The sequence below is a fragment of the Ochotona curzoniae genome, unplaced genomic scaffold (genome assembly GCF_017591425.1).
Source record: "Ochotona curzoniae isolate NIBS_2020 unplaced genomic scaffold, NIBS_Ocur_1.0 contig_2927, whole genome shotgun sequence".
In the NCBI taxonomy this organism is placed as follows: domain Eukaryota; kingdom Metazoa; phylum Chordata; class Mammalia; order Lagomorpha; family Ochotonidae; genus Ochotona; species Ochotona curzoniae.
The window spans coordinates 247,605-259,719 of record NW_024465654.1 but is presented as its reverse complement, the minus strand read 5'-3'; the positions used below and the strand labels follow the sequence as shown (position 1 = coordinate 259,719).

The following is a 12,115-nucleotide window of genomic DNA, read 5'->3' as shown; positions in this document are numbered from 1 at the left end:
AAACTTAAAATAAGTAAATAATTAGAACATTCCTTATCATTAGTGTGTATAAAAAAAGGACTGATGTGGTTTCACAGGTGAATTAGTTACGAGCTTTTTTAAAAAAAAAACAATTTATCTATTTATTTTTATTGGAAAGTCAGATATACAGAGAGAAAGAGAGCCAGAGAGGAAGATCTTCTGTCCACTGAATCACTCCCAAGTGGCCACAATGGCCAGAGCTTATCTGATCTGAAGCCAGGAGCCAGGAGTCTCCTCCAAGTCTCCCACGAGGGTGCAGGGTCCCAAATCTTTGGACTGTCCTCAACAGGCCACAGACAGGGAGCTGTGTGGAAAATGGGGCCCCAGGGACTCCAACCAGTGCCCCTATGGGATCTCTGCACCTGCAACACATGGAATCTGGCTGCTAGGCCACCTCACTGGACCCACATACTGAGTTTTCAATAAAAGAATAAAGAATCTTTGTTGACCTGCCCACCAAAATAGAGCAAGATGTGATGCGTTTATGAAGGTCATCACTCTGACACTGAAGCCAATGACATCAGTGACAACTCAAAGTCACTGGTGAACCTAACCACAAATATACTCGCAGACTGAATTTAACAATATGTTCAAAGTGTAGCTGAAAGAAACGGAATGAAATGTGTTCCTATAATGTCATAGTAGCTCACATCAACAAAAGCAGAGACAAACAGAACATGGTGTTCTCAAGAAATGCATGGAAAATATTTTACAAAATTCATGATAATTCTGAACAGAACATGTGTAAAAGGAGCTTAACAAAATAAAGGCCAAATGTGAAATACCTACAATTAATGGCTAATCTAATATATTCTCTCTAAATCCAGTACAAGGCAAGAGTGATCACGGTCATCATTACTATTCAACAATGTACTAGAAATCATAGTCTAAAATTTAAGCCAAAAGGAACTTAAAAACTTATTTGTAAGAATATTAAATGTGAAATAGGAATAAATTTCATTAGAGAAACAGACAATGACTTGTATGCTGAAAACCACAAAACTTTGATGAAGGAAATTGGAGAACATAGACAAATGGAAAGACACCCGCATGCACGAACTAGAAGTATTAATGTTGTTAAAATGTTCTTGCTACAAAGTGATCTACAGAGAGAATGCAGCCCCTATAAAAATTTCTATGGCATCTTCACATAAAAAAATAATTCTGAAATTCATCTGAAGCTACTGACGACAACAAATAGCCAAAGCAGTATTGAGCAAAATTGCAAGAGTATTATTTTGCTTCCTTTTTTGTTGTTATTGATTAGTAACTGGGACCTATTGGAACTATATTCCTGGGATTAATGTTCAAAAACCTAACAAGACACCAAGGCATACTAGGAAAATTCTCGTATATACCACTTAATGAAACATTGCAACTACTACAGATAGAAAATGTTCAAAAAGACATACCACAGCCGTCCCTGTAAGGAATACTGTCAGAGGATTAACAGAATATGGATTATAGCTAGGTACATTTCAAAATAATTTAAAATATTTTGAAACTACTTGTTCAATGATCAATGATGCATTCAGTGATATACTCAACGACTTTTTTTTTTTTTAACCACTGCAAGGTCTGTGTGGAAGCTGAGTGTCAGTGTAGGTGTATTTTGTAATGAAACTTACAAGACCGATGGAAGACGTCAGATGGTGGTGCAGTCAGACTGAGCTGCAGCAAACCAGTTTCCTGTGTGGTTACATTCAGGACAGTCTTCTGCACGGTGCTAGAAGGTTCTCGTACAACAGACCGAAATATTGTCAACCTGTGTAGTTTTATATTTTCTTGTGGTTCCCAGCCTCTTGCTCCCCTCTAAGAAACATCAAAATTCTTAAATTAAAAATTTTTCATAGATCTAAGATCTGCTTCTGCTCAAGTTAGATATCCACACACCTTGTGAAGTTCAAGCATCTTCTCAAAATCAGGTATTTGTAACTTTCCAGTTATTCGTTCTATTTCTTAGAGCATTTTTCAGGATTTTGAGAGAAGTTGCATTGAGATATTGAAATGATATGTTGAAATAAAATTTATATTTTAGTAGTTGGGTTTATGTATTCTAATTTTATATATACTTCTTTGTGTACGTTGATTCTGAACTGTCTATAATGTTGAGAAGAAAAAGGAATAGAAGCATGAATGACGGGGTAGGATAGGAAGGTAGAGCAGGAATAAGGTCACAAAGGATTGAAAAATAAGAGCAATGTAGAAGAGAAATTTGGTAAGCTTGGATAATCTTAAATAATCTAATTACTATTATTTATTTTTATTATTTTAACATAATACTTAGAAGAGGTTTAAATATGCAAAGCAAAAATTGTGAGATAATTTATTTTTAGTAATACAATTTTGTTATTATAGTCATCTTGGCTAAATATCTAGTGTGAAACAAAATATTGAAAAACTGCTGTATACATGAAATGGACTAAAATAAGGAATACAAAGCTCATCTGAGGCACTCCTAGTCAGTGACTCCCATGCTTTGTTTTGACTCTGAGAACTTGAGCATTTTCTTTTCTAATATGACAGTAAACATTTTTATATTGTTTTAGCTTTTCTAAAATGCTTCAAAACCGCTCTCCAAATTTTATGTGAAATGTTTTGTTTAGTTCCCAAAATATTAACCTTGCAGCTAAGTTGATGTTGATATTTGCATAATGAAATAGAAAGAACAATTATGGCAGTAAGAAGGCGATAGTAAGAGGTTAATCATAATGTGCATGATACTAAGGAAAGAAAAGAGAGGAGTTGATGAATAGGATGGTGGCAAATACAGAATGAAGAAAAAAATATAGAAGAGGTTGTTATTGAAGGATGTGGTATTTGGCTTATCGTTAAAGGAGGTAGATTTGATTTATGGATTGCATGAAGTAGAATTATAATGAGCCAGTGTAGGAGACAAATTGTATCGAAGAGGGAAGAAATGGAACTAGTCCCGAGGACTGGAGAAATGCTGATACCACCAGCATGGCCCATGGAATTCTGGGAAAATAGAGCAAGGCGGGAGTGGAAGAGAAGTTCATGAAGGCAGGGGCAGGTGCACTCATAGAGGTCCTCAAAGGCCAGGGGGCGCTGCGAGATCAATTCCACCCTGCAGGGTGTTGTGCGCCCATCAGATCAATCGCTGTGTTGTGTTTTTATTGCTAGCAAATGATATTGTGGATCTTAAATGTGAATGGAAAATAGGAAAGGTACCAAAAAAATGGTCGAGTGTCCCAACTCGCTAACCAAAAAAAAAAAAAAAATTATACTTAAAATGTGCTTATGCTTGTACTAAATCCCCATTACTTATGACCTCGCTGTACTCCATGCTACAATATTCAGCATCACATTTATTTGTTGGTTTCACCACCTATATGAATTAAAAACTATTTTGACTCGTTTTTATTTTGCCTGTGCCATTCAGTAATGAGTGAAGTGGGGGCGATTTATTCCAATGTGCGACCTCAGCATTTATCTCGGCAGCAGAGGAGACAGCATCCTGAGACCCGCCCTAGCAAAGGTCAGTCACATTTTAGGTGTCTAAGTGGACGTATTTTCTGTTTTTTGTTTTTTAAATTCAATTTTAAAATATGCAAAACTTTGTGAAATGCACACACATGGAAGTTAGAGTCTCTTTTTCTTCCAATCAACAACAATCTACACAAACTTTTATGGGAAGATGAAGCCTTTTTCTCACCAGGGTAAGTAGTATCACTTCATTGTGTGCACTAAATCAGTGTTCTTTTTGAAAGAGTGAAATAAAGATAATCTTTTATCCACCGGTTTACCTCCTCAGTGTCTACAACAGTATGCTTCCTGACTTCCAGATGTGTATCAGAACTACAGTAACCAAACCAGTGTGACAGTGGCATGTACAGAATGATAGAGACAAGTTCAAGATCGCAGAAATAATTTCATACGTTTTCAAAAGCAAGATCATGACAAAACACAACGGAGCAAGAATAGTCCCAAACAGTGTTAGGAAAACTTTGCCCATGAATAGACGGCAGAACATGGACTCGTGGAGCTGGAGCCATAGTATGCTAAGCCTCTTCTTGTGCCACCATCCCACGTAGGCACCAGAGCACATCCTGGCTGCTCCACTTCTAATCCAGCTCCCTGTTGATGGCCTGGGAAAGCAATGGAGGGTGGCTCAAGTCCTTGTGCTCCAGATCCCATGTGGGAGACCCAGAAAAAGCTCTTGGCTCCTGGCTTTCAGCTTTGAATCAGCTCAGATCCGGCCATTATGACTGTCTGGGGGAGTAAAACAGCAGATAGAAGATCATTTTTTGTCTCTCCTCTCTGTAACTCTACCTTTCACATAAAAATAAAAAAAAATTTTAAGTGGATTCCTATTATATCCAATTCAAAATAACCTTGAAATACATGAAAGATTTTAATGTAGGAGGAAAAATATCTTTTTTATTTGTTTTGATTCAGGGGAGTTGTGATTTTGCTTTGTTCCCATTCTTGGGGTGTGAGCCATCCATGTCATTTACTGTAGTGAAGCAGGAAACAGCACGTTGAGTCACATAGTTAATGCCCTCTTGCAGATCTTGCTGCTTCGTCTCCATGGAAATGTGTGGTGGTCATGCTGGGGATCCTGGGCCTGGTGCTGCTCGCGTCTGTTGCATTTTTAATCACAAAGTGTAAGTCATGGTATGGCATAGAAACCCACTTGCTCATTGCTTATGGGGAAATCTTCTGAAGTGAACCAATTTAATGTTTCAATCATGCATAATGGTCTCTGCAAAGAGCTGGAAGTAATGTCTTACAGACACCCAAAAACTTCACATTTTCTAAATAAATTATGAGTCTTACTGAATGACTTATTGCTTCTTCTCAAACTTTCTCTACTAGTCATAATTTTGCAAAAAAAAAAAAATCTAGACCTGTGAAACAGCTATTCATATTTTCCCTTTTCTGTGATCTTTTTTTTTTTTTTTACTTGAACTTGGTGTGCTTCTAATTTGGGTTTGTGCCTTTCTTATTTAATCTGCATTCTTTGCGGCAAGTGCTCTTTTAATCATGTTTGTATTTCAAGTTAGGATGTTGTGTATAGGAATGTTCAATATTTTTCTCTATGTAGATTTAACAGTGAGCAGTCTGGGGGCTGGTGTTTGGCACAACAGTTAGGATGATGTTGGAACACCTGCCTTCCGGTTTTGGCTATCATCTTGGTTGTAGATTCCTGCTAGGCAGACACAGCAGGCAGCAGGAGATAGTGTCAGTATTTGGGTCCCTGCCACCTTTGGGGGAGACCTGCATTGAGTTTGGGGTTATTTTTTCTGGCCTGGCACAGTCCTGGGTATTCAGAGTATTTGCATTAATTTTTTTGGCCTATCTCTGTCTCTCTCCCTTTTGAAAGAAATAAGTTAAGTCAATAAAAAATAAAAACTGACTGGAATTTTTTTTCAGTGAATCAGGAGTCATTTCAAGCAGAAGGATATTCAGCAAATAATTCTTCCAATGCAACAGAAACTGAAGCAGGTAATTTTTTCCTTGTTTGTTTAAAAGGTGAGACAATCCCAGACACACCTTCAGAGATCGAGTGGGCAGAGATGGAAAAGGCAGGAGAGGGATCTTTCTGCTTTCACAGTGTGTCTGCAATGGAGGGAGAGAGAAGGGGCACCCCGCCCTATTGCCTGGCTTCCCATGAGTTTGGAAAGGGGAGTGCTTACGTGATATTATCTCTAGTTTCAGGTATGGGGGAGTCCAACCTGGGGAAGGGCGTGAAAGGTATGGCTTCCAATTTGACTAAGCATGTTACTTGAAGCAAGTAATTTTTAAAGGGATTCTGACTCATAACTATTTTCAAAAAAGGTGAGAGAAGGAACAGTTTCAACTGTGTTTTTTTTCCTGTTATGTAAAACTGGATACACATAAGTAGGTGTGAGTGAAATGTACTAGTAGGTAAAAGAGCATGTCCCATGTAGTCGTATTCAGATGTTAGTCACATGATCAAGTAAGGATGCTATCAAATGCAGTTTTTGCGTTAGGACCCTGGTTTTTACTGAATGGCAATTTAAAAAAACCGATTTTACTTATGTATTGCATATCTAGCTCTTTAAGGTTACTTGTTTTTGTTAATATACATCTATGCGTGCTTTTAAGGTATTGAACAGAAATCACATTCTGTTGGTGATGTTAACAGCTATATATTTAATGACTAAATTTCCTGATAAACTTCTAATTTTATAATTTCTTTGAAAAAAAACCTTTTGTTTCTCTCTGTGCATTTTATAAATCTGGAGCTGAAAATATTTTTAAAGGGGTGCATTGTGAATTTGTTAGAAATCCAATACTAAGTGTAAGCATATACAATCTTTAACAGAAAATCAAGTGGTATGTGTCAAATTCGCTGGTGGATTTATTGTGTGTAAGTATGCATTGATGGAAGTTACATTCTATTTTTTTTTTAACAGTGTGGGAATGTCCTATTTGTCGCACCAATTGGCATCAGTATGGAGAAAACTGCTACTATCTTCCAAGAATAGAGGGTCTTTGGGAAGAATGTCCTAAACATTGCATTGATTCAGGTTTAAGTTTTCTTAGATTGGATACTGAAGAAGAGATGGTAAAGACCAAATTTTATTTTATAAATTTGAAGCAGTTTTACTTGTCAGAAAATGCTTAGTATTGATTCACATTTTATATTCTTCAAAGTACTTTTTACACTGAAATCGTGGAGATCCTTTCCATTTGACTGTAATGTTGAATGCACAATGCAATAACCTCTAAGTTGCTTTCCTTAGCACTTGGGACAAAGTACAAATAACTGTGTACAGGCCATCTGCTGTCTGATTTGTTCCTACTTTTCTGAGCTTTCTCAGGGTAGGAAGCCAGGATTTCCTGGAGGCAACTTGCTGAAACCTTCATGGCTGCTGTATACTCCACCCATCCAGGCTTTGCAAATGCTGTCTCATTTACTGGTGGCAGATTTTTTTTTTGGCTTAAGGGTTTATTCATTTGTTTTGAAAGGCAGTTACAGAGATCACTTCCATCTGCTGGTTCATTCATCAAATAGCTGCAACAGGTAGGATTTGACCAGGCCCAAGCCAGCAGCCCTGGAACTCTATGCCAGGTAGCAGGGCCCAAGCACTTGCCACGCACAGTAGGAGCAAACTGGGATGGGAGGTGGAGCTGTCAGGACTTGAACTGGAGTTTATCTGGGTTGCCTCTATTATAGGTGGCTGCCTAACCCTCTGACACATTGCTGACAGATTTTACTCCCACTCTTCTCACATTGAATGCATTTTCACTTTTGAGGTTTTGGATTATTAAAAAATCTCCTTGGAAAACATTTTCTGTTAAAATCATCTGCTGTGGGCATTGTGACACGGAGAAGTCAGCCACCATAGGACATTTATATCCCTTATTGGAATGCTGCTAGGAGTTCCGACTACTTTAGTTCTGATCCAGTTCCCTGTTAATGTGTCTGAGAAAGAGCAGATGATGGGCCAAGAGTTGGGCCACTGTCGTGTGCCAGCATGCAAAAATCCTGCCAGATATGAGGCTGAGAGATGGGCACAGAAAGGATTACTTAGAAAGAATTAAGAATGAATAATACAAGATAAAGAACAGCAGGGACCAGAGTTGCCTCTTGGCACGTGGGTCAGGTACAAGGACCAAGAGCAGCCCCCTGAGTCTGTTTTGATTCTATGTGTACAAATTGAACATGACATAAATCTGAGATTCTGAGATTAATTGTAGGTTACAATAACGATCATTAGCAAACACTTTCACTGATTAGTTAATTTAGTTACTGTCCTAGTTGCTGGGCAGTCTGGTGCTAAGTGAACGACCCCTCATTAACACAGGCCTGTGACCCCTTGTCTTCATGGTCTATATGGAAACCAGGCCTAGATGCCAGCATTCCAAAAATCCATTCCCGCACATGACAAGGGCTTTACCAGAGGAAGGCATGCCTCCACTCTGATCTTGCTCCCGTAAATAACCATGAGAGAGTTAAGGACCTGGTCTCCGTCAATAAAGTGAGGTCACCTACTGGACAGATATTGCACCTAAAGTAAAATCGGGCTGTGGTGAAGCCTGAATCAGGCTAGGGCCAAAGCTAAAAGACCCCACAGACCACTGACATGCAAGTGCCAGGCCTGGACGGGGTTCTTGCCTCCTGGCTTCAGCCTGGGCTGGCCTGGCTATTGAGGTCATAGGAGTGAACAAGTGGATGGAAGATCTCACTTTCTCTGTGTCTTTATAACAACAACAACAATAATAATACAAATCTCATTTTAGGTCTTCCTTTCATCCGTACCCCTTTTTTTGTAGTATGCATGCTACTGACAATGAAGGCCCAATTGATATCTTTCCCTTTGGAATACGTAATCTTATCTAAACAATTTTAACTATCAATCATATTTGTTCACTTTTACAATCCATAAAATTAATTCCTTAGTGAATAAATGAGTCACTGGCAATTTTTATATATCTATGGCTCAAGGATGTAACTCAATGTCTCCATGTTTTGTTCAGTAGCATGGGACAGAGAGTTCAAATGATAGATTCATGTCATTAAAATGATACATACAGATGTAAATCACTATATTCTGTTTCATGAAAGTTCTACTACCTCATTTGTTTTTTTTATCATTCTTCAGAACTTTGCAAAAAGTTTGTCAAAGATGGAGTGTAGCATGCAACAAGAAAAGTTTTGGATCAGTTCATATTATAGTAGAAACCAGCAGAAGTGGGTGTGGCTGGACGGCACAGTTATTACCTTGGGCAAGTAAGTCTTCTGATGTCTAAACTTCCATCCAGAAAAACACTATTTTTGTGTAACTAAATAATATGGATGTGGACAGGTGTTTTATTTATTACTCAGGAAAAAGATAGAAGAGAGGAAAGCAAAAACAGCTGCTGTACTAAGCTAAACAATTTACCTTTTTGATTCACCGAGGTAGTTTAACAGTTCTGTGATTGGGGTATTAGCATTCTATATTTTATTTAAAGGTAATTTAATAAATAAACTTGCACAAGATTATACACTAAGAACATTCCACAGTTAAAATTTTAATTTTGATGTTATTTGTTTTACTCTAAACTGTGAATGCATGGTGGTTTAACAAATGATTTATTTACATGAAAAGCAGAGTTAGAAAGAGAGAGAATCTTCTATCTGCTGGTTTACTCCCCAGATGACTGTAGTGACTGGAGCTGGACCAGTCTGATGCCAGGAGTCAGGAATTCCATCTGTTTCTCCTGTGTGAATGGCTGAGACGCAAACACTTGAGCCATCTTTTTCACATTAATGGGGATTAAATTGAAAGTGGAGAAAAATTGGCACCTGGTGGGATGATGGCAGTGCAGGTCCAAGCTTAGCCTCTTGTGCCACATTGTGGCCCCTGTGGCAATGCTTTCTTCGTGTGTGTCCTACCTTTTGAGGGCTTACAAATCAAAATTACTTTGTGTACTTTCTTTTTCATTTTCCAGGACTCTTCAAATGTATTTCCACACATAGGGGACTTAAAAAAAACAAAAGAAATGTTCTGACCACTTAGGCGGCCAGAGTCTGAAATCAAGGTGTTGGCAGAGTTGATTCCAGATGGATTCTCCTGGGCAAATATTAGTTACTATTGATGATAAATAGCCATTTTGTTGTATGTGTAAACGCCATCAACTTGTCTTGTCAAAATGGTGACACAGAAAGAAAACATTCTGCGTCTCAGTCACTGTTCTTTCATTTGTGAAAGATGGAAGGGCAATCTTAGTTTCTTTGTAATTTACTTTAGAGAAATTATTTTATGAGGATGTCGTGAGCAACACAGTAACTGACAAATTTAAGCATGTGAAAAACTTCTGGCATGTAGGAAAGGAAAAGCATAATAAAGGTACCATCCTATCTTCCTCCCTTTTACATTCTATCCTAAATTTTAGTAGTAAACTAATTGTCAGGTGCATCTTTAAATATTTGAATCTAACTTAAAAATCTTATCATCATTAAAAAATGCTTGAATAAAATAATCCAGATTCTGTTTAAAGTGTCCACACCCAGCAAATATTATTTTCCAACACAATACTGGTGTTCAACTTTAGTTTTTAGATTCATTTAGGATTCAAAGTGGTTTCCTATTTGGTTCTAATTACTAAATGTAGCTCAAGATTACTTCAGGAACTTTGCAGAAAAATGGAATTAGAAAATGTCATTGTGCTAAAAATTATTTTGGAACCCATGCTTATGAGAAGTATTTAAAAAGCTGCTGGAAAATGCATGCTATAAAAATCTATGCATGGATTTCAGAGTAAATTTATTGTTTTACTTTCATTTTTTGAAAGCAGTCTCATCGATGTATGCCTCCACTCAGGAAATAGAACATATTTAATAGAGCATTTCCTAAATTGTTTTGTCATTATATGCAAATTACAATCTTTTTAATTATTATGTGTACCAGCTAGGATGAACACCTGTGCTCTAATCTGGAAGAAGCAAAATAGGTATTTCCAAAGACAGAGTTAATTGCTATTATGATTCATACCACAGTGCCTGTTTACTAGAAATCTGTAACTAGGAAAAGGTGGTTAGCCTAGCAGTGACACCCACATCCTGTACCACATTCCCTGGGTTTGGTCTCCAGCTCAACCTCCTAAATGCAACTTCTTGCCACTGCAGACTCAGGGATGACTAAATCATCTGGGTTTCTGCCACTCAGGTGGAGGGCCTCGATTGGTATCTCAGCTCTTTACTCTGATCCCAGGTCAATTCTGTCCATTCTGGGTATTTGGGGAGTAAACCAGTGCATGGAATGATTCTCTCACTTACAAATAAATTTTAAAATTATTTTTTTGAAAAAAGAAAAAAAAAAAACTGAAATGCAAACAAAATAGTGTAAATCCAGAAGAAAATTTTGAAGTTGTTTGAAATCAGAGATGATAGCTAATGTTTCATTTTTAATTCCAGATTTAAATGTTGGATCTGATTGCTGTAGCCTTCATTATTTGTGTTGATAGAACCCAAGAAAGTGGCACTTTTTCTTCTTTATAGCCATAACAATATGAAATGAATTTTAAAAATGCAATTGTCATATGAAGTAAATTTGGAAATTAATGGAAAATATTTTTCTTCTAGGCTTCAACTTCTGGAAAGTGAGAAAAATGTTAATAAATGCATGCTTATAAGAGATGGCCAAATACTGACTGATGATTGTAAAAGCGCTGGCTTTTGTATGTGTAAGACTAGGATGACAGTTGATTAGATCTGTAGGAAAATAATTGATCAAAGAGAGAACATTGGGAAACCTTGCCAGTATGGAGCCGTGACTAGCTACAATCCTGTTGGGAAGGCTGGAGCAGTTGATGTGGAAATGTGCAGGCCGGAAACTCCATAATCCTCAGGTTTAGACACCAGATCAGAAAGATGCTTAAGGAAAGGCACCTGCTAGAGGAACAAACTGTTAACTAGTAAACTCCCTCTTGCTGTTGATATTCTTCAAACCCTCCTGCCTTATGCCTTTGTGACCATCTGTCTTTAAAAAGTCTGATGCTGTTAATAAATGTTGGCGATTGACCATCACTAAGAAGTCCTTGTGCTGCAGTATGTCACATTCTCAGGGTTTAAGCCTGCCAGCAGGGCCCAAAGTCACTGAGGGTGAGGCGACGGTGTTCTTCAGTGGTAAGAACGACCAGAGACAAACTGGTGAGGAATATCCACTTTATTATGAACAAGTTACAAGTTCATTTTTAAAGATTTATTTTTTTTAATTGCAAAGTCAGATAAACAGAGAGAAGGAGAGACAGAGAGGAAGATCTTCCATGTGATGATTCACTCCCCAAGTGACTGTAGCAGCTAGAACTGTGCTGATCTGAAGCCAGGAGCCCGGGGCTTCCTCTGGGTCTTACACGCAGGTGCAGGGTCCCATGGCCTTGGGCTTCCCTTGGCTGCATTCCCAGGCCACAGACAGGGAGCCCGATGGGAAGCAGGGCTACTGGGATTAGAACAGGCACCCGTAAAGGATCCAGGCCACTGGGCCACCATGCCAGGCCCAAGTTACATGTTTTAAAGGTTAAGGTAGAGGAAAGTAGGAGGGTGACTTCTGGCAGTCTCCTCACCCACCAGACACGGTAACTGGCTATAAGGAACATCTATTTCCTTTGACTTTCT

At 38.2% G+C, this 12,115-nt stretch overlaps 1 protein-coding gene across 3 annotated transcripts; it reads left to right on the top strand.

Annotated features, from left to right (window-relative positions):
* The first annotated feature begins 1,729 nt into the window (after nucleotides 1-1,729).
* On the top strand, nucleotides 1,730-11,534 carry LOC121155414 (NKG2-A/NKG2-B type II integral membrane protein-like). 3 transcript variants are annotated; one of them, XM_040978709.1, is made up of 8 exons: nucleotides 1,730-1,946; nucleotides 3,425-3,520; nucleotides 4,554-4,649; nucleotides 5,419-5,490; nucleotides 5,698-5,703; nucleotides 6,426-6,577; nucleotides 8,619-8,746; nucleotides 9,451-10,767. In XM_040978709.1, exons 2-8 carry the CDS (start codon nucleotides 3,427-3,429, stop codon nucleotides 9,476-9,478), a joined length of 576 nt encoding a protein of 191 aa, XP_040834643.1. In that variant the 5' UTR covers nucleotides 1,730-1,946; nucleotides 3,425-3,426; the 3' UTR covers nucleotides 9,479-10,767. The 3 variants fall into 3 exon arrangements, with proteins under 3 accessions (XP_040834643.1, XP_040834641.1, XP_040834642.1); XM_040978707.1 differs by lacking the exon at nucleotides 9,451-10,767 and adding an exon at nucleotides 11,084-11,534 and having other exon boundaries at nucleotides 1,736-1,946; XM_040978708.1 differs by lacking the exons at nucleotides 5,698-5,703; nucleotides 9,451-10,767 and adding an exon at nucleotides 11,084-11,534 and having other exon boundaries at nucleotides 1,737-1,946.
* The last annotated feature ends 581 nt before the right edge of the window (nucleotides 11,535-12,115 follow it).

Coding starts and splice junctions, on each gene's coding strand:
- LOC121155414 (XM_040978707.1), top strand. CDS start 3,427: ATGAGTGAAGTGGGGGCGATTTATTCCAATGTGCGACCTCAGCATTTA. Junction 3,521..4,553: donor TGAGACCCGCCCTAGCAAAG/GTCAGTCACATT, acceptor GCCCTCTTGCAG/ATCTTGCTGCTTCGTCTCCA. Junction 6,578..8,618: donor TGGATACTGAAGAAGAGATG/GTAAAGACCAAA, acceptor ATCATTCTTCAG/AACTTTGCAAAAAGTTTGTC.